The following is a 26,649-nucleotide window of genomic DNA, read 5'->3' as shown; positions in this document are numbered from 1 at the left end:
AAAGCGGACTCCAATATATTCTATATTTAATTTTATCGTTTTATTTAAAGATAATGCGGAACTTCTTAAACGGGAAACTCGTTTCGCAAAATTCATGAATGAAATGACAAGTAAACTCACGTTGCTATAGTAACTAAGTAGTATTTAGCGTTTTCCTCGCCTACTATAATTAAAAATTTTAATTTTAATCTTTAATATTTTAAAAATTGAAAAATAACGCTTATTTTCCGCAGAAACATCATGCGTGCGATTCATCATTGGAAAGCTAAAAATATGCTCTTTTCAGTAATGTCATAATAAAGTATAGTTTGTATTTAAAAAAATACAACTTTATGTTATATATCAAAAATTATCAGCTATGTTAAAAAATTTTCAACAACAGTATATTCTACTCAAAAAAGTGTCTTAAGAATGCATTAACCCCATTTCTCTAATTTCAAAAATAAACGAAATATGAGCATTTTTTGAAATCACTAAAATTTGACTTTTTGGCTATAACTTAAAAACAAAAGAAGATAGAGATTTGGTCTTTACGGGATTGGATTAGTCTCGGAAAAAGAGACCGGGACATGGCACCTACTTTTTTTGTATCTCTTATAGTTTCTGAGATAGCCTATAATAACACCCAAATTTGCCCACCCTGTACAATTAAAACCTGATTCCGAATGGACAAAAGGAAAAATAGACGAAAAACTTTCAGATAGAGCATTCATGATCGATGTGGGTGGAACATCTTATCGAAGAGACAAAATACATATAAAGGAAAGAAAAGAAGAGGAAATAAAGAAACAAATCAATGTTAATGATCAAGTATTGAATCCAACAATAGAAGAAATTGAGATACCAAAGGATCAACATTTGGATCAAACTAAAGAGCAAGAAACGAAGAAACAAGAAGTAAAGAAGGAAGGAAAAATAAAACTAGATTTACCTAGAAACGAAGAAGAACCTACAAGAACCCGGCCGACAAGAGTTAAGAAAACGCCTGAAAAGTTTAAAAATTTTATTTTAAATAAAGGGGGATGTCATAATAAATAGTATATTTGTAACGCCATCTAGTGGTGAATTAGTAGAATGATGGAGACAAGTTGTAACGGAAAAGAATAAAATACGTTATCGTTAAGAACATGTTGTTCTTTGTTCCTAAATAAAACCCAAAATTAAACAGAAAGAATCGCTAAAAACTGAATAATATGGCAAATGACGCTGTACTGATTGTCGAACATTTCCATTGCAAAAACCATACACGAAAATTATATCAGCATATTCTTCAGTGCTATAAGCGTACATTTTGAGTCTCTTCTTGTATGTAATAATTAAACCTTACAGCAAACTGACATATTACAATGACAACTTTGTTTTTGTTGAATGTTTAATTAATAAATTTGTTGCAAAAAACTTTAAAGTGTTATAATTTCGTAAATAATTGATATAGAAAATATGTTCATTAACAGTTTTTTTTTTGGTAATTGGATTACCTATCATATGTCAAAATTTGATGGTGAGCTAATAAATCACCCTGTATATTATTTTACATTTACTGCTACTCCACTTTTAAATCATCCCCAAAACAAAAAATACTTACTTCAATTGGTTCTACATAAGGACACACCGTTGGTAATTCAATAATAACTCTACAAGTCTTTCCTGGCCCAAATTCAATATACCAATTCGGGGCATATTGCGTATAAATATCCGCCATAAACGAATTACAATAAGACGATAATAAAGAACAAGCAGAAACCATATTAATTTGAGCCGAACCAGGGCCTTGTGTATAATAAGGCTCAATTTCATGCTCATTATACATCTCATTTATTTGCTTCTGGTCAGGATAACTTCTAATTTCGTTTTTACCAATCAAATACTGAACAATAAAAAAAAAACGTTATTAAATAAATTAATAAAATTAATAAATCCTTTAATTTAATTTACATCGTTTAATTTTTGTTCTAATTCCTGAAACATCGCATATTTCGCTTTGTATTTGTACAAACTCGTTTCTTCAACCATAATATAATAATAACTTTCTTTGTGTCGCGCTCTCCCTTTCGATTGAATGTAAGCTCTATAATCCTTGGGTTCATCAAATTTAATGATTAATTGGCACATAGGAACATCGACACCCTCCTCTAATACGTTCGACGCGACTAATAAATTAACGGATTTCGCGTAAAATTCTTTGATTATGGTCCGATTAACTTTGGAACCATACATTGCTTCTCGTGTGTTATTTAGAGGATTGGCTGTGTATCCAACGACAAAATTAGATTTTATAAAGCTGAAGTTTTCATCGTTTTCAGCGAGTAATTTTAATAATTGATAAAGTACTTTTGCTGTAAATCGGCGTTGGACGAAAATGATTGAACAAAAGTTCTCTAATGAGTTATTTTTTCTGTACGTTGATAAAATATTTAATAAAGTTATAACTTTAGGGGATGAATAAACAATGATGTCTTCTCTTATCCTCCCGGTAAATAACCCTCTTAAAAGGAGTTTGCAAAATGTTAAGGATGTTATAGTTCCATTGATTAAAAGTAGCAATTTCGAATCGGTACATTTTTTTTTAATACATTGTATTTGGATTAGATGAGCGTTTATGGTTAATAATCCACCGTAACTTCCCATAGCTTCCAAATGATATATCGTGTCTTTAATTATATTAGCTAATTCTTTAACGTCTTTATTAGGATCCGATAATTCTTTTCGGTGAGGCGAATCATTTTTTTGATTATTTTTTAACGTCACATTTAATAAAACATGTATTAAATGATTTAATTCATCTACAATTGTGTTATCGACGTTTGATAAATTATAGTTAATGTAAGATATAATACGTTCATTTGGATTAGTCGAAAACCTACAAATTAAATTGATTAAAAATTATTAAAATCGATTAATTGATCGAATTGAACCTTTGAGCACTACTTAATTCATCAACGGTAGCCACTTTACTATGAAACGTAACCTCTAATTCTGCGACGCTCCTTTCAACCTGTCCTGGAGTACAATTTCCGTTTAATAATGTTGCAGTTAATCCTAAAACTCTAGGTGGGTCAATAGCGTGTTGGAAATTCATCATAATTTGCCGCATAGGTTGATCTTGGACTCCGCGATGACATTCGTCGAAAATTAATAAATTGATTTTGTTTAAATCTGATCAAAAAAAAATTTTGAATTAAAACCCATTAAAGTAGTAGTCAGCGATAGATCAAGAAGTAGAATCATTCGGGTTTAGCCGTCTTATTTTTAAAATTTTTTTGCAATTAGACGAAAGAAGTTTTCTAAAAACGGGTTGTTGGGTGTGAATAAGCCACTTTTCTAGTTTTAAATACATATTTTATATATTAACAGTTATTAAAATTGCACCCGCTAGATGTCGGTAATGTTAGGCTTGCAAATCGTGCAGGGTCAAACTGTGCGCAGGATTTCTCCTAACGCGTAAGTCGAATAATTAAAACTTGAATACGATTACTTTAGTAAACTCAAAAAGTAGGGAACTACGTAGGATTTGGAAATGGTGAAGATTTTACAAGAAATGTCGTATTTATTGATAAAAAATGTACCTAAAAATGGTTGTAAAACAGAGAATCTGAGACATATCTAAAAACAGCTACGTACTTACCTAGAATAAGATAATTAGGGTACAGAACTTTTGTAACAAAACGATACGATTTCCCCCCTCCACTCGTTCTCAACAGAAAATTTCATACAAAGTTGTTCTAAATTAAATTCTAAAACGATTTTCTCAACAAAAAAAATATATACAGGTGTCTCACGTAACTGGTTCGTTAGAACTTTTTTAGGTTCCACTATTCATAGAGGTTTGAAATTTTGGTAGCATGGGTTGTTCATTCTAAACTTTTAATCTAAAATATTTTCAAGATGGCCACCACTTCCGGTCTACCGGAAGTAGACCACAACTTCGTTATTTTAAATGGAAAGCTATAGTTTTTATTACACCTTTCAATTATACATAAAAAAATATGTTGACTTTGATAAAAGTTGTTGGTACTTACCATTTTTTGTTTTCGGGTTATTTTGATTTTAAGCTTTTTTTGGCAAATTTCACCATGCTCTTTAAAAGCCTATATCTCAGTTAACGTTCATTAAAAAAACCTCTAAATTGGCACGATTACTCTTCAGATGTTGCCAAATAGATTGCCATTTCTTGTATCAGAGTATCTTATACAGGGTGGTCAAAAATTGAATTACTGTTTCTCCATATTCAATGGCTAGAAAATCGAAAATTTTAAATGGAATACCCAGTACTTTTTTACCCTATCAAAAAGGGAATTTAATTCTCTACAAATTATCTATAAACATTCCTATACCTATTTATTGTAGTTTCCTTGATATTGGGACATTAATCAAAGTATGCACGGAATGCGGGAAAACGTTTGATTTTTTTATTAGAAGGCAATGGAATTTTGACAGTTTTTGGTCCATATTTGTATTATTGTTGTTGTTACTTACTTTTGATCACGAGTGAAAGTCATTGTATAGGTATCATGGCAAATTATTCCAACGCCGATATTTTAAATTTGTTTTATATTCATGGCAATGGCCTCCACGATCTCCAGATTTAACACCATTGGATTTTTATTTGTGGGGTCACTTAAAAAATCAAGTGTACAATTCACCGATCAACACACGACAAGAGTTGCGTGATAGAGTGATGCGTGCATTACGTACTATTGATGGCGACCAACTTCTACGGGCCACAACGGTAGAAGTCGAAAGAAGAGTTGAAAAATGTTTAATGGTGAATGGTCAGCATATCGAACAGTTTTAATTTTTTTATAATTTTAAGTTTTTGTTTTTTTATTTGTTATTGATTCTAATTTCTGTTATTAAATTGTTGTTTTTCATTGTTTCATTTATTCGTTTTTCTGTTGGTTATTTTTGGTAAATAAAAGCGAGCAAGCTAAAGGTTATTCAACCATAGTTAATTGTAGAAATAATACCAATAATAATTTAAATAAATTAAACGATGAACTGTCAAAATGTCTTGGCCTGCTAACAAAAACACAAACGAGCTTTGAGATTCTATGTCTGATTTTGATTAATTTTCCAATATCAGAGAAACTACAATAAATAGGCATAGGAATGTTTATAGATAATTTGTAGAGAATTAAATTCCCTTTCTGATAGGGTAAAGAAATATGGGGTGTTCCATTTAAAATTTTCGACTTTCTCGCAATTGAATATTGAGAAACGATAATTCAATTTTTGACCAGCCTGTATAAGATTCTCTGATACAACAAATGACAATCTATTTGGCAGCATCTGTAGAGTAGTCGTGCCAATGCAGAGCTTTTTTGAATGATCGTTAGCTAAGATATGGGCTTTTAAAGACCATGGTGAAATTTGTCAAAAAACACTTAAAATCAAAATAACTCGAAAACAAAAAACGCTAGGTACCAACAACTTTTATCAAAGTCAACATATTTTTTTACGTATAATTGAAAGGTGTAATAAAAACTATAGCATTCCATTTAAAATAACGAAGTTGTGGTCTACTTCCGGTAGACCGGAAGGGGTGGCCATCTTGAAAATATTTTAGATCGAAAGTTTAGAATGAATAACCCATGCTACCAAAATTTCAAACCACTACGAATAGTGGAACCTTAAAAAGTTCTAACGAACCAGTTACGTGAGACACCCTGTATATAAACTTGTAATTTTTCTAATGGAAACCATAGCTGGCCATGACTTTATAAAAAAGGTCTTTTCTCAACGATTCTAATGATATGCCACTTGACATAGATATTTGTATTAATAAATAAATTATAGCCATTTTTAATTTTAATAAATAATTTTTAATTTTTTAATTACAGCCTCTTTTAATTGGAAAACTGTTCAAGTAGTATGCTATGGAAACAATTGATAGATACGTTTGGTTATGACAGCTTAAGGCAAACTATGTTTCGTTTAGTTTCTAATTAACGTTGATTGAGGTTTTGTAAATTATAATCAATATAAATTTTTCTAATCAATAAAAACGTGATATCATTGAGTGTTACATTTTATGCTACAAAAATGCAATACAAGCTGCAGAACAGTATTTTGATCGTCGTCAGCCTTCTTTAACTACTTTGAAGAGGCTGATACTACTTTGAAGTTCTTTCTGTAAACCAACTAACGATGCAAGACGGAAGTAAATGTATTAACACGAATCCATCAAGATGCATCGATTTCAACACAAGTTGCATCTGAAGCAGGCACATCACAACGTACTGTCATAAGAGAACTAAAAAAGCACAGATTTCATTCATATAATATGACAGTTTCACAAACAGTACCCCCAGATGACTGCAATAAGCATGTAGAATATTGTACGTGGTTTGTTAACATGTGAATTAGCTTAGATTAAAGTTTTGTGGACAGATGAAACACGATTTACAAACTGCGGCATGTTTAATAGACATAATCAACATTTATGGATGCAGGAAAATCCGCACCATGTTCAAGAGAGGAGACCTGAAGTTAAGTTTGGATTTAATGTTTTGTGCGGTGTCATTTTTTCAAAAATTCTTGGTCCGTACATTTTTTATGATACGTTAAACAGAGATCGTTATCTTCACTTTACGTATCTATCAATTGTTTCCATAGCATACTACCTGAACAGTTTACAAATTAAAAGAATAAATGGCTATAATTTATTTATTAATAAAAATATTGATATAGTAGAAACCACGAGAGCTGGCAGTGACAGATCGCTTAAAAATGGTATGAATCAAGATATGGACGTACGACTTAGATTATTTCACTACATACATTTAAATGTAGCTTATGTTAGTAATGGAGGTTATATGTCAAACATTGTCAAAGATAATATCTTAATGATTTTCCTTTCAAAGAAAAGATTTTCGGCTTGTGAAAACACTAACAGATTCATGACAACGCTTACAAGACGTTTCGATTTGAGGTTATAATTATAGAATTACATCCCTTAGAAGAACAGACGTACATTTTCGACGTGGCCATTTAAATTGTACAGGAGACATATTAAACTAATGCTATCTCTTTCTAACACACATTACTCTCTAGCGGTTTGTGAACTACGTATGGCATTTGTAAGAGCGGAAAATGATGATTTACTGCCAGCTCTCGTGGCGTCTACTATATCATTAGAATCGTTGAGAAAACGCCTTTTTTATAAAGTCATTGCCAACTATGGTTTCGATTAGAAAAATTACAAGTTTGTGTCATAACTCAAAAATTATTGCGTAAATAAAAAAAATCAGCTAGACAGCTTATGAAACATGTAATGCCCTACAAAATTTTCCTTTACACATTTTTCCTAAAATCAATAATAGCGGAGCCATAGGTATTGAACGATATAACAAAAAAAAACTGTTTTTTCGAGATATCTAGTTAGCCATGCATTTTATCCAAAAAACAAAAAGCTCATTAAGTTGAGTTCATGAAACTGCAATTCTGTCCCTATTTAGTCGTCTCTCTATCTCCGCTAGTTTTCGAGATCTCCATACTAAACATGGAAAAAACTCACCCTGTATAATTATACAGGGTGTTGTTAATTAACAACAATTAAACAATTATTGTGTTTTAATAAATTTTTCAAATTAATATCATTTGATTAGACAATTAACAACAATTTTGTCTAATGAACAACACAAAAAAAATACATATCCTATTACTTCTAATTAAACTAGAAAAATGTACATTTTGCCTGACAACTAAATATTGGGACATGGCACGATTTGTATTTCTAATATGGAGTAACATCGCCCTTAGATTTTATATTTTTTTTTATATTTCATTGAATTCGCTAAGGTTCTGCACTGTTCAGGAGTAAATCCATCCCAAATTTGTTTTATTTTGGCTTTAAGTTCTGGCAATGTCCGTTGTGGGTTGTTCCTCAAAGTTTGTTTCATTTTGTGCCACACTGTTTCAATTACATTCAGATCTGGACTGTTGGAAGGCCAAGACAGAACATTGCTAAACCACAAGCCGCTCCATCTTGCTGAAATATGTAATTTTCGCCAAGATTTAATTTCACGATACTTGGTAGTAAGCTGTTTTATAGTATTTGTTGATATTTTGCAGCGTTCAGGGCCATCAATAAATTCAAAGCAACCTAATCCTGAAGCTGTCATACAGCCGCAAATCATTCCCTTCGGAAATTTTACACAACGCAACGCTTTAAACAATCTTTATGAAATGTTTATTGCGAATTACGCGTTTACGGAAATCATCAAATTTCGATTCGTCGCTAAATATTACCCTGGACTAATCTTCTGCTGACCAAGGCAGTTTAGATTATACCCATGTGAGCCTGGCTTTCTTTTGTTTTTCTGTTAACAGTAATTTTTTTTGCCTATAAAAAAACAATTTTCTAAAAGCTTCATTTTTAAATTATTACTTATAAGTAAACCTTGTAAAACTTTAATCCACTTTTAAGAATGCATTTGCGACAGCATTCCCTTGACAAATTTAATCCAGTTTCATTATTCCATTCAGCAGTAACTTGTCTTAAAGTATTTCTTTGTCCTTTCTTGCAGATTTTTACAAGTATTCTTTTATTTCTATCAGAAACTACTTGAACTTATACCTTTTTTTCTAAAATTTGCCCAGTTTCTCTATAACGTTTAATTACATTCCACGCTGTTCTTTTAGGAATATTAAGTTCGTCTGCTATTTCACGTTTTTTTTTTATTGCAGCAATAATTTTTAATCACTAAATCACGGATTTTTGACCCTATGGAGATACCAAGCACCATTTTAATTGGTAAATACTAGTGATGGGACGATATTTAAGGAGCGGTATTTTTGAGGAGCGTACCGCTTCCACGCGATTTGTATAAGATACTCTGATACAATATATGACAATCTATTTGAGAGCATCTGAAGAGTAATCGTGCCAATTTAGAGCTTTTTTGAATGAACGTTGGCTGAGATATAAGGTTTTAAAAGAGCATGGTGAAATTGGAAAAAAAAAACCTTAAAATCAAAATAACTCGAAAACGAAAAACGCTAGGTACCAATAACTTTTATGAAAGTCAACATATTTTTTTACGTACAATTAAAAGGTGCAATAAAAACTATAGCATTCCATTTAAAATAACGAAGTTATGGTCTACTTCCAGTAGACCGGAAGTAGCAGCCATCTTGAAAATATTTTAGATCGAAAGTTCCGACTGAACAACCCAAAATTACTACCAAAATTTCAAAACTGTACGAATACTGGAACCTAAAAAAGTTCTAACGAACCAGTTAGGTGAGACACCCTGTATACTTGCACTGTCACTAGAACTAACATTAGACCTGGAAACATTTGAGATTAGCCTATGTCTCTTAAGACGGCTAAACCCGAATAATTCTAGTTCTTGGTCTAGCGCTGCATAACAATTAAAACTAGAACTAACATTAGACTTAGAAGTAAGAGAAACGGGCAGCTAAACCCGAATGTTTCTAGTTCTAGGTATAGTGTTAGTTCTGGTTTTGCACTAACATGATCACTAGAACTAATACAAGACCTAGAACTAGAATCATTTGGGATTAGCAGCACGTCTCTCAAGATAGGTAAACCCAAATGATTCTAGATCTATAGTTCGTTTTTTTTCTATAATACTTGTCAATGTAAATTATTTAGAGTTTCTGTTGGTATTATCTAGGACCCTTATAAAATTTATGTTGTTTTCCTGATTTTTAGTGACATTTTCAGTAACTAAATAGTTGAGGTTAAAATGCTAATAAATTTTTAGATAAATACGATTTTAACGAAGTACATATTTGTTGTAAAAACGTGCTACAAAGTAATTAATAGAATAAAATACCTTTTCTAGGTAAATAAATGGCAAATAAACACCCCACAACACTTTTACTGCACCTTTTCTTTTTAAATAACGAAAGCTCAAACGTCAATGTGACATATTTACTTCAAAACATGATAAAACAAAACTCCCTGTTAATTTTGCCAACTTTACAACAAATTGACAGGTATTATAGAAAAAAATGAACTATAGGTCTTTTGTTAATTGTATAGTTTAGAATTTGTTCAAGTTAAGTATAGTTTTTTTTTTAATTTAAAATACATTTTCTAAAAACTACATTGTTTATAAAAATCATTATAAACTAATGTCACGTAAAATAATTGATTTTACAAAAGGAATTATTAATTTTTTTATTATTAATTTTATTGCATTATTTTCATAAAACTAAAGCTCAAATTGTTTGCCGTCGCACATACGTTGATTTTAACGATTTAAGCGGTCAAAAGTTGAATTCAAAAAGTAATCATAATTACAAAGGAAATACACAAAGAGTGTGTAGACAGTTCCAGAAACAAAAGGTAACATCCTCTATACTATCCGTGGTAGTGTGTGGTTGCACATGTCATTAGAACCTGATCGCATTGCGTGTACGCGTTACAGTTTTCGGCGTTCTTTGCGTAAGCAACTTTCACAAAGTCAATATTTGAGTCTCTGTGTCTGTCACTAAAGTGAGGGTGATGGATCCCGATAGTTCAGGTAAGAATCAATAGGGATTACAATATTTTAAAAAACCTGCGATGTTTTAAGGTTATTTCAAAGGTTCGAAACCTTGTGTGTTTTTGAAACGAAATTTTCGGTATTTTTTGCTTTTAATATCTATTTGGTGTACTATCGCGCCCGATCGAGCTATAATTCTTTTTGATTATGATACTTTGTACTTTCATTTAACTGATGACTATTAAATCAGCTGCGGATACGGCGCATTTCATAAATTTCAGAGACTTATACGTTATGACTTGAAATAGAGGAAAAAACACGGAATTTGATTTTTCTATATTATTCTGTTTTCAAGTGATTTCAACATCATCTAGCACGTCTAGAATAAAAGGAGTAACTCGTCAATATTTATATGATCAACTGCAACAATTCAATTTTCCAACTTTAGATGAAAAGTTGAATCATTTGGAAAAGCATCTCTTGTCGTACTCCTGTAACGTTGAAGATAAGATAAGATGTCTGAAGAAAAGATTTGGTCACTTTAAATCTTCAATAAAAGTGAAATGGTCGAAAGCTCATAGAAAAGAAGATGTTTTCAAAAAAACGAATAAGGTCTGGTTGGATGGAACCTTTGAACTTCCAAGTGATCGTCAATGTCGGCCGGGACATCCTTCTAAACCATTTAGTGAATTGAGTGAGAGAAGTAAGCACCGAAAAACCGAACAGGTTCGCACGACTGTAGACGATGAGGTTATTATTCATGCTGCACAAACAACCTTAAGAAAAAGAGGCAAAAGAGATGCATCCCAAATTCTGAAAAACATCACAAATTCTCAAAACAAGATTGCTATCCACCTAAAGAATGTATAAGGGTCACAAGTACCTGCGCCGAAAGTACATTACAAGGCCTCATGAACAACACCGTTACGCGCTTTTCAATTTATCTGGAAGAAATACTGGCAACCCTCAAAGATTCAGATTTCTGAAGGAAAACGCGGATGTTACTAAAGAAGAAATTAGTTTTGTCGAAGAGTCTGCACAGAGTTTAGTTGCTACCGAAGTCATTTTGAACGGAAAGACATTCCTGTTTGGACATATATTGAAAATGACTATGATTGACGGAAAGGTTTGCAACGCAGCTACTGGCACAAAATCAACGACACGGTGTTATATATGTAACGTAACATCAAAAGATTTCAATAATCTGGATCTAGAAAAAAATGTAGTGAGTAAACCTGCTATCGAATTTGGTTTATCTATTTTACACGCCAGAATACGATTGTTAGAGAGTATTTTACATTTGGCTTATAAATTGCCAGTCAAGCAGTACAGACAGAAAAGAAGTAAGGAGGAAAAAATCGTCGAAGAACAAACGAAATTACACATTCAAGAAAGGTTTAGAAAAGAGACGGGATTATTAATAGATATGCCAAAGGCTAACTATGGAAATACTAACGATAGAAACACTAGCCGAAGATTCTTCGAAAATGCAAATTTAGCTGATGACATCACAGGGATTGATTATAATTTATTCTACAGACTTAAAGTAATTTTGGAAGTCATTTCATCTGGTCATAAAATTGATACCAAGAAATATGATGAATATGCTTTGGATATGGCTAAATTATACGTTCAATTGTATGAATGGCATCCGATGACACCATCCATGCATAAGATATTAATACATGGTGGTATCATCATTAAAAATGCTTTGTTGCCCATAGGGCAATTATCAGAAGAAGCCCAAGAGGCTCGAAACAAACATTTTCGAATGTACCGCGAAAACTTTGCCAGGAAATTTTCAAGAGAAGATTGTAACCGCGATATATATAATAGATTATTATTAAGCTCAGACCCACTTTTGAGCAGCACAACACAAATTAAAAAAAGGTGTAAATCGAAATCATTCTGCCCAGAAACAATAGAAATGTTAATATCAGCTGAGCCTTATATTGAAGCCAGTACTACACCAGATTCTTCGGATAGCGAGCAAGATCTGTGATTAAATATGGTTGAAATAATGATTATTGATATTGTTTACTAACATAATATACCTACGAACAAATATTATGGGACAGTGATTTCGGAAATGAATGCTTATTGTGATTATTATGTCTTTTAAGATACCTTTTTTTATGTGTTAAGTTAATATGTTTGAATTTTCTGTATTTGTTTTTAAATAATCATATTAATTAGTAATTATTGTGAAAAATACCGAATTATTATTGTTTATCCCATTTAGAACGGATATAGATCATAAAATAATTTTGACCGCGTAAATCGATCAAATCAACCTATGTGCGTCGGCGGTAATACAAACTCTGTATCGTCGCAGAAAAGATCTTTTTACTACTTGTGCATTTATTTCTTCTGCTACTGTATAAATATTGTAGCGCTGTACTTCAAGATTTTCAATCGGTTTTTAATACACTTTCTTTTATGCAATCTTAATAAAAAAATCAAGGGGATTTAGGCCTAGGGAATGAGGAGGCCATATAATCGAACCAAGACGCCCAATTTATCTTTCAGGATATTCTGTATTCAATCCTGTACAGGACAAGCATAATAAGCTGGGTAATCATCTTGTTGAAACCACATTTCTCTGTAGATATTAAGTAGTACATCTTCTAACAAGGTGTTAAATTATTTTGGAGGAAATACAAATAAGATATGGTATGAATTTTTCAAATAACGCGTTTTTTGCAGAAAAACAGGCAATAATATTTTTTAAGAAACGAAAAATGGCAAGTGTTATACCATTTTGGAATCTTGAGTAAACAGGCCATCTTTTAAAATAACTTGCCAAGGGTGTTATACTACTCCTTTTTTTAGAAATGGTTTGTCAAACTTAATAGACATAAATTCATTCAATGAAACCAATTTTTTTTGCAAAACTAATGACTTTTCTTGTTTGATTTATGACTTCTATAATAGCATGGTTCATAAGGAATACATTATTTAAAAATCACTATTAAATTGGGTACATTTCTGACCATAGTACCTAAAGATATAATATTTGGGAACAATTTTTAACATTTTCAAAAATATATCTATTACCACTTGACAAAGAGACATGGAATTCTTTTCTTATTATTACCATAACAGGTATTGGTGGGCCTTAGTTAATATATTCTTGCAATAAACACTAATTTCTTCTAAAATTTACAATTATTTTCTACCTTGGCCATACTTAAATGGTTTTATAAATCAAAATTTATGAATGACTCATACCTAACACATTCCTCTCCAAACCATTAGATAAAATTTGAGCAGTCATGATTAAAACTTGATGCTCCGTACATTGTTGATCCCAAATATTTTTTTCCCAAAAATCCAAATTGTGTTCTCCGGTGTATTCCCCAACTTTAAAAGGGGTGTGTCTCCGAATGTTATCACCGTGTTGGTGAACTAAAGCAACCGTATTTACAACCATAATCGTAACTTTCCCATCTTCCAACCAATTTCTATTAATAAAATATAATGTTTTCATAACCTCAACCCCACTGGAATAAACTGGAAATATCAATACTTACTTTGCTAATGGTTCGGACATTTGTTTCAAAATCATGATAGCTATATACGTTTTTCCAGAACCTGTTGGAAGAAAAATGATGGTATTTTGAGATAGAGCTATTTTCATAAGCTCCACTTGATAATTTCTTGCTGTAAATTCGCTCGTATCTAACGCCATTTTAACGGTGTTAATGGCCAATACTACATGAGAATGATGAAATACTGATCTAAAATTACACAAAATGTTTGTTACAGGGGTATTCCCCTATTAAAACAGTACACGTCAGCAGGTTATGTTAAACAATTGGGCGTCACCTTATTTATGTAGGTTAGATTCACTTTAGTTATCACTTAAAAGCACAACGTGAGAATAACAGATTAATTTAGGTATTTCATCGAAAATATTTTTTTTTCCTTAGTGATAAACTTGTATTACATATTTTCCGGTGTTTACTTACGACAGGTGTCACTACTTATCATATTTGACATAACGCGGGGAAATCAAAAAAAAATTAAAAATTTTACTTATAATCAGATTTTTAAATATTTTAATATATTAAGGCGATTAATTACATAAAATGGGAATTTAATTAAAAAACAATTTAATAATCTTAACATTAAATAATTTCTTGAAATATTTTATTTAAAAACAATAACAGATGGCGCGCAATGTATTGTTTATTTGTGAAAAAATAAAGTTTATTTCTTAATTATAACAAACAAATAAATTATAAGTAATTAATACTTAGAAAACAATAATAATAATAATAATAAATTAAATATTTATATGGATTGAATAAAAAAAAAATTAATACATTTTTTTAAATTTATTTTACTTATTTACAATTTTAATTACAATATATTAAGAACATATTAAAATGACTAAAATAATTTCTTAATCAATAAATATTGATATAATTAAAGTTATTATTCCAAAAATAAATTTTAACATATTAACCTTGAATCTAGGGATTTTTCAACCTCACCAAAAAAAACATTTCAATTTTTTTGTAATTTCTAAATTTATACTGTGAATCAAAATTATCAATACCCACCTCATTTACCATACAAACCATATCTATACCTGTATCAAATTAAATAAAAACCCTTTTAATTCATAAAATTGCAAGGGTATCGCCCTATTACGCCACTTTTGTTGGTAATACTCGGTAAGTAATTTGACAAGTAAAATGACAGCAACCGTCTGACAGTTACTGTCATCTGTATTAGTAATCAAAACGTATATTATTTATAAGTAGATAGAAAAATCAAGATTATAATCTATAAAGTGTGAATCATTTAGATTTATAGGTTGAAAAGAGTCCGCAATGACTTCTGGGCCAACACTCACAAAAGCCATCGAATTGGTTACTCGCGCAACCGACGAAGATCGAAAGAAAAACTACGAGGAAGCGTTACGATTGTACGAACACGGGGTTGAATATTTTTTGCATGCAATTAAATGTAAGGATTTTTATCAGAACCGATAATTTTGTTATAACCTAATTCTTATTGATTTTTTTTTGTGTTACGAGTAGATGAGGCTCAAGGTGAGAAAGCAAAGGAGAGTATTCGATCGAAATGTTGTCAGTACTTGGAAAGGGCGGAGAAATTAAAAGAATTTTTGAAGAAAGGGAAGAAAAAACCGATTAAGGATGGGGAAAATGGCTCAAAGTAAATTAAAGTTTTTACATTCTTTTTAAAATTAATTAATTAAAATCGTAGGGATGAGAAGAAAAGTGATAGTGATAGCGATAGTGATGACCCACAAAAGAAAAAGTTACAAAGTCAATTGGAGGATGCGATTGTAGTTGAAAAACCTCATGTAAAATGGTCAGATGTTGCTGGATTAGATGCTGCGAAAGAGGCGTTAAAAGAAGCTGTAATTTTACCGATAAAATTCCCGCATTTATTCACTGGAAAACGAATACCATGGAAAGGAATTCTTCTTTTCGGAGTATGATAACATTATTAATCAATAATTTTTTGGTATAAGTAATTTAAGAATCATCATGTCGCTTAAAAATCGACATATTTTTTTTAATTGACTTACAATCACTCAAGTAATAAGTTGCAAATAAAAAAAAAATGGGGAAAAGAGTAAAACTTACCGAAAAATCACTTTAAAGTTTCGACGTGACGTCATTTTTTGTGACGTCATCGACCCTGCTAATCATATACAGAGTGTTTTTAAACGGGAAACTTTATTAGGATGTAGTACTTGCTAAAATAACACAAATTTTTTTATATAAACATAGGGTCGCAACTCTTTTGTTTTCGAATTATGAGCAATCAAAGTTGAGCCAAAAATTTATATTTTGTGTTGTATTTACTACTGGTTAAGACCTTATTTTCAACAATACCTTAAACTTCCCCAGCGCCTTCTGAGGGGATGAAATTCACCACCCCCTTAATTTTTTTTTACAAGAACTTTTATAACGCTATGGAATATTAACATAAACAAATATGGGTTGTAAAGCTCATTCTGTAGTGGTACTTTTTTGTCTCTTTAGTATTTTCCTTAAAGTTAATAGTTTCTGTGTAAAAAAATAAAATATCGTGCCATCTACCGCTATGTGCCGCCATGTTTAGCTAAAATTATTCTAAAAGTTAGCTCTGAGAACTTGTAAGTTTTATTTACAGTGAATCCTCATAATTGTTGATGATTATTAATAATTTTTGACTGTTATTAAGCAAGAGTATCAATTTTTTAATGTTGTTTAAAACAATGTAATTTATTCATCTTATTTATGGTTTTTCTTATGAAAATCACAGTTAATTGGTGTTATTTAGTTAGTACTAGATCTTAGTAAGTGCACAACTTCCATAGCCAGCTATAATGAAAATTAATCAATGTAACATATTTTATTTTTTTACGCTAAAACTAGTATCTTTACAGGAAAAACTAAAGAGACAAAAACGTACCATTAATGAATAAGCTTTACAACCCATGTTTTTTTACCCTTTGTTAATATTCCATGACGTTCAAAAGTTGTTATAAAAAAATCATAGGGAATATTAAGGTATGGTTGAGAATAAGATATTAATCAGTAGTACATACATACATAATTTCAAATACTGGGTGTTTTTTAAATCCGATAGAACTTTAAATTGAAAAAAATAACACAAAAATTACATTTTTCGATAACTGCTATTAAAAGTTGACTTTTGCGTAGTACTTAGCGACCGTCAAAACGATAGTTTTTTGTCAATAGGACGTAAAAGTCTTTTTTGTAATTCGCGACGGTAACGAAAGCTCTAACAGTACTCAAACGGGTACTGTAATGAGACTCCTTACAGCATCCAATGCTGTAATGAGATTTTAGTAACATTTCATGAAACCAGTTCAAGTTGGTGACATTGGGTCATTAATTTTTCTAGTTGTCAATGTGACAATTTTTGTCTATGGATGTTTAAACACGTTCTTAGCATCGAATACAAGGTCCACAATGATGAGGATATTGAACACTGAGCAATTGCTCTTATTTTGGGAGGTGTACATGAAACATTTTTTTCAGGTGAATACATTTTCACAATCCACTGGATGACGTTGTAGACTGAATTTGCAGTAATCTGCATTATCTACACAAACAAAGCGCTTGAAACCATAAAAAAATTTATGTGTAACGTCAAACCACGTCAAACTCAGAGGTGAAAGCAAACGTCACATTTTTGTTTTGTCGTTTAGTGTGATAACCCCGTTGTATAAGCAAATTTTCTTCCTTACGTTCATTTGGCTTAGTGTTATATATTCTTTAGTTAAGTATTTAAATAAGTTAGGGCCATTTTTACCACCTTTTGATAAGTTTATCCGATAGATAAATTGGCGCTCTCAGCCAATGAGAGCAATATACGTTAAAAATTATGAATATTATCTTGGAAAAACTTTAAATTAATATTTTTTCCTATTTATTTGGAAAATGCGCTTTACCTCTTCAAAATAAAGTAGTGGTATAAACCGGTATAGAAATACCTATATTTAAATTTCGCGCTTTAACTTAATTAGTTCCCTCACAATCCCCTTGGGAGCGCTTGTACCAAAAAATAGTGGGGAGATGACCTTCTATATAAATTTTTCTATGACTTTTACGTCCAGCTACGACAATCAAAGAATTTGATACTATTGGTTGTTAATTTATTGTTATGAACAAATTATAAACACAAAATAATCAACAGTTAATTGTTGTATCATTTCATGTTTAAATGCAAATTTATAAGAGTACATTTGTTCAAATTGTGAGGTTAACTCGATGTGACGTTGTCCTGAATTTGGTCTTTTTATTAATTCATAACTTTAGAATACGCAGTTTTCGAAAAAATGTTGTTTGATACACGACAGCGAAATGACACTTTTGCATTCGAGAACGAAAGTTTTTGTTGCGAGCTTTAGCGAGCAAAAAAAATCGTTCGAAAAATAACTATTTAATCAAAAAAATGTTTTTGTTCGAAAGATCAATACATGACATTAACATTTGAAAATGATTTCGGGCATATGGGCACCGCGGCTGTTTTTGACGAAGCGCATTCTGGACGTTCAATTTTGGGTCGCATTTCTGGGTATGTCACGAATAACAGCAACAATGTTGGCTTCCAAAGCGTCAATTGTTGCTGGTTTATCAGCATAAACCAATGACTTCGCGTGGCCCCATAGGAAATAATCGGGAGGTGTTAAATCGCACGATCTTGGAGGCCAATTGACAGATCCATTTCTCGAAATAAACTTATCGCCAAACTTTGATTTCAAAAAGTCGATAGTTGCGGTCGCCGTATGGCACGTAGCGCCGTCCTGTTGAAACCACATCTCGCCCAGATCAATGTCATCCATGTTTTCAAACAAAAATCATTGGTTATGATGCGGTAATGATCTTCATTGACCGTAACGCGAGCTCCGGCTTCATTTTTGAAGAAATAAGGTCTGATGATGCCACCAGCGTGCAAACCACACCAAACGGTGCATTTTTCTGAATGTAATGGAGTCTGTAGAGTCTGTTGTGGATTGGTTTCACTCCATACGCGGTCATTTTGTTTATTAACAAACCCATTAAGCCAATAATGCTGAACACAATTTTGCGATAAAACATCGAATCAGTTTCTAACTGCTCTAGAGCCCAATCGGCGAAAGAACGATACATGTGATGGTCTCGTGGCTTTAATTCCTGCACCAAGTGGATCTTAAACGGTGGTCCAAGATCTTTGCGCAAAATTTTCTACGTAGTGGACAGACAGAGCCCTAATTCCTGCGACTGACGACGAATCGATACACTTGGACTTTCTTCTACACTTTCGTTTACAGCGGCGAGATTTTCTTCAGTACGCACATTCCTTCGGCGTGTTTTTGTTATTGCATCATTCGGATCATAGAAACATTCGGATTTAACTGCACGTCTCTCAAGACGGCGTACATGTGTACTGACGAGTGTTTAACACATTTGGGCTGTTTTGAGGTGTACAGAGTAAATAGTAGCGGAGCTAATGAAGATCCCTGAGGCACACCAGCCTCCATGGGTAAGGAAGCCGAAAATTCCTCTCCCAATCTCACCACCTGGACTCGGCCAGAAAGGAAGCTGTTTATAAGAGACACTGTCGACTCAGATATTAACACAACAGTTTCACAAATATGGCGACAAGTGAATAACGTGTGTGTGGTGAGCTCCAAGGTTTTCTTCGTTTTACATTTATTAAAATAAGTCCTAGTGTTTTGGATTATTGTTGAGACCTTTATTAACTTGCTAGCTATCGAAATGCGTTTCACTAGAAGTGATTTGAATGAAATTAAAAGCGTGGTAAGAGATTGTATTGTGGAAATGTTCTCGGCCGATAGTGAATTTCTTGCCCGATTGGCGGACATGGTCGCAAAAAGTGTTGAAAACAAGTTTAGCGAAGTTACCAAGCAGATGGCTCAAGACATTAATGATCTTAATGTTGAAAATAAAACGCTGTCAAATAAGCTTGATAAATTAGAACAATACACAAGACGATCAAATGTGCGAGTCTATGGCGTTGCGGAACATGGGAAAGAAGATATTAGGCAGATAGTGGATGGTTTCCTCAAGAACGATTTAAAGCGAAGTTTGGATTGGAAAGGGTTGATAGGTGCCATCGCCTAGGTAAAAGTCGGACGGAAAAAACACGTCCTATTATTATAAAGTTTATTTCTTATGAACATAAAGCGGAGGTCATCGTACTCCGCAAGAATCTTAAAGGAACAAACAAGTTTTTGTCCGAAAATTTGACATCTGCACAATACTCTCTTCTAAAAAAATGTAAAGAAAGGTTCGAAAGAGGTTGTGTTTGGACTAATGATGGTATTATTAAGATTAGAATAGAATTGAATAGAAGATTAGAATAAAGCGTAATAGCCTTTATTTAGGTTTAGTATTTATATATATATGTATATTTTGAATTTAATTAATATTTTAAGTTTAATGCGTATAGCTCACCTTAATGTGAGGTCATTATTGATTAGTTTTGCCGATTTTTCACGGCTGGTGTCTCAGGGGGATTTTGACTTGTTCCTGCTCTGCGAAACCTGGTTGAATGATGATGTTGCATCTGATATAATTGCCATTGATGGTTATAATTTAATTAGAGCTGATAGGGGGACTAGAGGGGGAGGTGTTGCATGTTACATTAGACGGAGGTTCAATTATAATATAATTCCTTGCACTCGACAAACAACTTATGAGCAGCTTTGGTTTAGTCTTGAAATAGGAAAAAAGAATTATTGTTTTGGTATTATTTATCGTCCACCATCGGGAAGTTGCAATACGTTTTTGAAAGAATTTGATTCTACATTATTAGAATTGGTTCCTTTATTTGATGAAGTGATGTGCATGGGTGATTTTAACATTGATATGTTATCGGTTGACGATTTGATGGTTGGGAGATTTAATGATTTATTATTGTCATTTGAATTGGTTCAATTCGTAGATGAACCAACTAGAATTTCCCCACCGCACGAGAGTTTACTTCATTTAATTGTGTGCTCTGGGGTATGTCGTCTATCGAATATTACCCTCAGTTCGGTTGCAGGTTTATCCGATCATGAAATGATTTCTTGCACTTTGAATACTAACAAGGAACCCGTGCGACCAATTTTCATAGCACAGCGGGATTACTCGGGGTTTGATCTTGCTACATTTAGATGTGCTCTTGAAAGTTTACCTTTATGGGAGATTTATGATATTGATAATGTAGATGATAAGGTTTCTCATTTTTCTAATTTAATTACAACAATATTTGATTGGTTTGCACCTAGTAAAATTCTCCGTTTCTCAAAGTTTCTCCTATTAATGAAAAGAAGTCGTACATTAATACAAGAATTCGGGCAACTAATCGGAATGAACTTTGGAAAAGTGTTTAAAACTCTGAATATCCACTCGAAATCCAAAACTAACAGTGTCCCTGATTACCTCAAACGCGTTAATGATATTAATAATCATTTTGTCGATTCTATTTCTGCTATTGCACCCGATGTAAATCTTATCAATCGGTACATGATCTCGCGCCATAAAAATTTTACAACTGAATTTGATTTCTGTCTTGTGGACGATATGGAGATTGAAAATGTTATATTCTCAATCACGTCTAATTCAGCCGGATCAGATAAAATTGATATTAAAATGATACAGTTTTCTTGTCCGGTTATAATTCCATATATTACCCATATCAATAATTTCTGTTTGATGAATGGTGTCTTTCCTGAGGCCTGGAAACAAGCAATTGTTGTACCAATTGCTAAGAAACCTCAGCCCAAAGCTCTAAATGACGTAAGACCTATAAGTTTGTATCTAAAATTCTGGAGAAAGTGGTAGCAAAACAGGTCATTACGTACTTGGAAATGTTAGATGTTTTGGGAGACACGCAGTCAGGCTTTCGGTTGGCGCACAGCTGTGCTACTGCATTGACTCTCATAGTTGATGATATTTTACAGGCACCAGACAATAATAAAATGAGTATTTTAGTTTTGTTAGATTACAGCAAAGCTTTCGATACTGTGAACCATGATCTGCTTGCATCCATTTTATATCACATTGGCTTTAATAGAAACGTTTTAAATTTTTTTAAATCCTATCTTTTCGGTAGACAGCAATGTGTGGGTATTGATTGCGAATTCTCGTCATATAGGAGTGTTAATTTGGGAGTCCCGCAGGGCTCAATATTGGGTCCGGTATTGTTTTCTATTTATACCCTTAATATTACGCAATGTGTTGCTCATACGAACATACATACACAGGAAAAAATATAGAGTAAAAATCAACTCTAAAACATGGTTCAGATCGGTCCAATTTATTTAGAGTTATTTTTTTGCACTATACAGGGTGTCCCGTTAAGCGTACGGAGCGGCGGTATCTCAACAACGGTAAGACCTAGAGGTTTGGGAAAAAAATCCTTATAAGCAAAGTAGGCAAGAGAAATACCTGGAAATTATTTTGAAGTTCGTAATTCGACCGCTAGGGGGCGTAACTGCCATTGAGAAACATAAAATTCCCGCTATCTCAGAAAGTTAGACTTGAAAGTAGCTTGGATAATACCGCATCGTTTTTGTTTTGCGATATTTCTCATATCTCTCATAATAAGGGAGGGGGAGGCCAATGCGTTTTCAAATGTTTACATTTTAATATCTCCTGGACCATTCAACCGATTTGAATATTTTTGGTCTTGTTTGAAAGAGCATTTCATGCTCTTTTAAAAGATATTTTCAGTAAGTCTGCTTGGTTTAAAACAAATAAACTAGAGGGCGTTATCTGCAGCGGTTACATATTTTTGTGATTTTTGAAAAAAAGTTAAATGGAACGGTACTATTTACTTCACAGACCATTAATCACCATAAAATTTGCTAAATATTAGTGAAAACCGCATCTCGATATCTCCATCCATTCTCGAATTATAAAACAAAATGTTAAAAATTCGTATATCTTAATCGGATCAAGTTACCTTAGGAAACAAATAAGAGAGAACAAACATTTTATTATCTAGAATCTTCCTTCACACTTTATCCAAGCTTAGAACTGCTTCAAAACTACTTTTGAGGCGTGTTGAAAAGCCAACGCGTCAATGAAACCTCAACAATGATAATAAAAGAAAATAAACCAAAACACTTAGAATAACTTAAATTTTTGGCAAAAATAACTCACTAATGTGCGAAATGCCTTCCATAAACCTCGATGCATTTATTTAATCTAGTTTCGACGAAAAAAAAGCGCTGCTTAAGTCTCGGCTCTAGATACGTTTCTACTGGTATTTAGTGTTTTGTCATATTTTCCCTGGTTATTGGTTTTTCTTGAAAAGTCAGGTCGTTTAGTCTACCCAATAGATAAAGGGGTGAAAGCAATGTGGGTTTTGCTCGAACCAAGAATGCATATTATGCAAGTTTACATCAGCTTGCTTTACATAGCATTTGTGATAAAAGGTTTGGATTTGCCCGAATCATATTTAAAAGTTAATGGTAATAGTTCAGTCTGTTATCATAATCGGTATCTGTTAAGGCCTGATGTAAAACAACGTAGTGGAGATATTATTCTCTTGAGAACTCTTGTGGACAATTGTTTTCGGAGTTCCCAGATTATGAGGGACCATATTGCGCACCAATGTGATTTACGAATTCATAGAGATGTCTGAATGGGCTACACGTTGCCAGTTTTCCGTAATCGCTAAGTCAATCTTAAAAACACTTCTAGAGAAAAATGTCTTTCTTTGTCGTAATTGCATTGCACATTTTTGCCATGCAGTAGTTGTATCGTATTCGAAACATTAAAAGTAAATCATCATACGCTCTATCATACGCTTCTGCGTTAGTAAATGACATGTTTACAGTTACCATGGTTATGTGATTTGTTTTTCTCGATGAGGTAACTGGATCCGATTGATGGCACTCGAGTTTTTAACATTTTCTTCTATAATTCGAGAACGGGTGGCGATATCGAGATGCGGTTTTCACTCAAATTTAGCAAATTTTAAGGTGACTAAGGGTCTGTGAAGTAAATAGTATCGTTCCATTTAACTTTTCTTAAAAAATCACAAAAATATGTAATCGCTGCAGATAACGTCCTCTAGCTCATTTGTTTTAAAGCAAACGGTCTTACTGAAAAATATCTTTAAAAAGAGCATAAAATGCTCTTTCAAACAACACCGAAAATATTCAAATCGGTTGAATGGTCTAGGAGATATTAAAATGTAAACATATGAAAACGCATTGGCCTCCCCCTCCCTTATTATGACAGATATGAGAAATATCGCAAAACAAAAGCGATGCGGTATTATCCAAGCTACTAAATGATGTTGTCAAAGTTATAGCTCATCGTGTAACTTTCTGAGATAGCGGGAATTTTATGTTTCTCAATGGCAGTTACGCCCCCTAGCGGTCGAATTACGAACTTCAAAATAATTTCCAGCTATTTCTCTTGGTCACTTTGCTTATAAGGATTTTTTTCCCAAACCTCTAGGCCTTACCGTTCTAGAGATACAGCCGCTCCGTACGCTTAACGGAACACCCTGTACATGGCTATAAAATAAACAATTTGTAGATTAGGTGTTGACCGGTTTAATAAGAAAATACATCGCTTGTGACGTCACAAAACGTGACGTATCGATTTTTAAGTCACATGATGATTTTTAAATCTTTCAAATTTTTTTTTAACCCTTAAAATTAGCCCCCAGGTACTGGAAAATCTTACTTAGCAAAAGCTGTAGCAACGGAAGCAAACAACTCAACATTTTTTTCCGTCTCATCGTCCGATTTAGTATCAAAATGGTTAGGTGAATCAGAAAAATTAGTAAAAAATCTATTTGAATTAGCCCGACAACACAAACCGAGCATTATTTTTATCGACGAAGTGGATTCGCTGTGCTCGTCTCGATCGGACAACGAATCTGAATCGGCCCGGCGCATAAAAACCGAATTTTTGGTGCAAATGCAGGGCGTTGGCAACGATAACGATGGAATATTGGTTTTGGGAGCTACAAATATTCCGTGGGTTTTAGATTCGGCGATTCGTAGGCGTTTTGAAAAACGAATTTATATCCCACTTCCTGAAGAACCGGCTCGACTTACCATGTTTAAATTACATTTAGGTAACACTCCGACGCATTTAACGGAAGAAGATTTAAGAGTTCTTGCTAAAAAAACTGAGGGGTATTAAATCGAAACTTAAATTTTTTTTTCAAAATAATAATTTATAATTCTTAGTTATTCCGGAGCTGATATAAGCATAGTTGTTCGTGATGCCTTAATGCAACCAGTTCGAAAAGTTCAAACGGCAACTCATTTTAAAAGGGTTCGAGGTCCAAGTCCGCGAGATCCCAACGTTATTGTAGATGATTTATTAACACCATGTTCTCCGGGAGATCCCGATGCTGTTGAGATGACTTGGATGGAAGTTGAAGGGGATAAATTATTAGAACCACCCGTTATAATGGTACTTAATCATTAAAAATTATTTTCTATTAACTTAATTTTATTTTTTTAAATGTAGAAAGATATGTTAAGATCTTTAGCGACTTCTAAACCAACTGTAAACGATGAGGATCTTAAAAAATTGACGAAGTTTACTGAAGATTTCGGCCAAGAAGGATAAAAACGTTATTAAAATAAAAAAAAAACTTTTCAGTGCTTTGCTTAAATATTTCTTTTTATTTTTCTCTCCCAATAACTGTCGTGTTATATAAATATATTTTTTAATATGTCTGAAAATGTTTGAAGAGTTGTAATAAAAAAAAATCACAAACATAGTTTATTTTTAGATAAATAAATAGATTTACCACCGAAATTTTATAAAAGCGTAAATACTTTTACTGTTATATTATCTTTATATATATAAAATAAATGTATTTATTCGATAAGTGATGCTTTAGGTAATAACAAAAAAATAAAATTAATGTGTAAAAATACTTTTAATATTAATAATAAATCCGTATCTTTGTTTTTTGAATATTTTTTTACTTGATATTTACTTCAAAAAAATCCTTTTTTGTCTTGAGTCGTTTTCAATGGCACTTGAACAAAGTGTGCTCAACATTATCGTATTCAGCATCAGCCATATTTTGAAAGTTATTGATGAAAATTGCAACATCGAAAATTTTATCAAAACTTCAAATATTATTTTCTCAAAAACGAAAAGTTATTTTTCAAAACGGGTTGGTTCATTGGAAAGACGACACTTTTATTAATATTTTGGGAAATATTCAAACTCATATTCCAAGAAATGGATTTTATACGAATTTTTAAAACTTAATTGCGAAATTCGAAAAAATTTTCGATTACTTCAAAAATTTATTTCTCAAGAACTGAAAGTGATTTTTCAAAACGACTTTTTGCATTAAAAAGAGGATACTTTAATTAATAATTGGTGATATTTCCACAAGGATCCTTCAAGAAATTAATTTTATAGTGAATTTTGAAAGTTATCGATGAAAATTGCAACCTCGAAAATTTTATCAAAACTTCAAATATTGTTCTCTCAAAAACTAAACGTTATTTTTCAAAATGTGTTAGTTCATTGGAAAGAGGACACTTTTATTAACACTTTAGGGAATTTTCAGATTCATATTCCAAGAAATGGATTTTATACAAATTTTTAAAACTTAATCGGCAAAAATTGCAAAATTTGAAAAAATTGTCGATTATTTCAAAATTTTATTTTTCTAGAACTAAAAGTGATGCTTCAAAACGGCTTTTTGC

At 32.3% G+C, this 26,649-nt stretch overlaps 2 protein-coding genes across 4 annotated transcripts in view; one reads left to right on the top strand and one right to left on the bottom strand.

Annotated features, from left to right (window-relative positions):
* Nucleotides 1–14,464, bottom strand: part of LOC111415925 (Endoribonuclease Dcr-2) — a 38,496-nt gene extending 24,032 nt beyond the window's left edge. Inside the window, exons 1-6 of one of the 2 annotated variants that reach the window (XM_023047824.2) lie at nt 14,286–14,464; nt 13,991–14,197; nt 13,689–13,921; nt 2,916–3,156; nt 1,936–2,860; nt 1,586–1,867 (exon numbers count right to left, since the gene is read on the bottom strand). In XM_023047824.2, the coding sequence (XP_022903592.2) occupies nt 1,586–1,867; nt 1,936–2,860; nt 2,916–3,156; nt 13,689–13,921; nt 13,991–14,148 (1,839 nt within the window). In that variant the 5' untranslated portion in view covers nt 14,149–14,197; nt 14,286–14,464. Of the gene's footprint in view, nt 1–1,585; nt 1,868–1,935; nt 2,861–2,915; nt 3,157–13,688; nt 13,922–13,990; nt 14,236–14,285 lie in introns of both variants that reach the window. The other variant, XM_023047825.2, reaches the window with a different exon arrangement.
* A 545-nt stretch (nt 14,465–15,009) lies between these two features.
* LOC111415926 (vacuolar protein sorting 4) lies at nt 15,010–25,900 on the top strand. 2 transcript variants are annotated; one of them, XM_071201403.1, is made up of 7 exons: nt 15,010–15,139; nt 15,274–15,434; nt 15,509–15,644; nt 15,696–15,927; nt 24,623–25,104; nt 25,159–25,387; nt 25,445–25,900. In XM_071201403.1, the coding sequence occupies exons 2-7, from the start codon at nt 15,299–15,301 to the stop codon at nt 25,544–25,546; spliced, it is 1,317 nt and encodes a 438-aa protein (XP_071057504.1). In that variant the 5' UTR covers nt 15,010–15,139; nt 15,274–15,298; the 3' UTR covers nt 25,547–25,900. The 2 variants fall into 2 exon arrangements, with proteins under 2 accessions (XP_071057504.1, XP_071057503.1); XM_071201402.1 differs by lacking the exon at nt 15,010–15,139 and having other exon boundaries at nt 15,167–15,434.
* The last annotated feature ends 749 nt before the right edge of the window (nt 25,901–26,649 follow it).

The sequence above is a fragment of the Onthophagus taurus genome, chromosome 1, assembly GCF_036711975.1.
Source record: "Onthophagus taurus isolate NC chromosome 1, IU_Otau_3.0, whole genome shotgun sequence".
Classification (NCBI taxonomy): Eukaryota; Metazoa; Arthropoda; class Insecta; order Coleoptera; family Scarabaeidae; genus Onthophagus; species Onthophagus taurus.
Note: the sequence above shows the minus strand (reverse complement) of the source record. Positions and strands in the feature narration are given on the sequence as shown.

Coding starts and splice junctions, on each gene's coding strand:
- LOC111415926 (XM_071201403.1), top strand. CDS start 15,299: ATGACTTCTGGGCCAACACTCACAAAAGCCATCGAATTGGTTACTCGC. Junction 15,645..15,695: donor GATGGGGAAAATGGCTCAAA/GTAAATTAAAGT, acceptor TTAAAATCGTAG/GGATGAGAAGAAAAGTGATA. Junction 15,928..24,622: donor AAGGAATTCTTCTTTTCGGA/GTATGATAACAT, acceptor CCTTAAAATTAG/CCCCCAGGTACTGGAAAATC.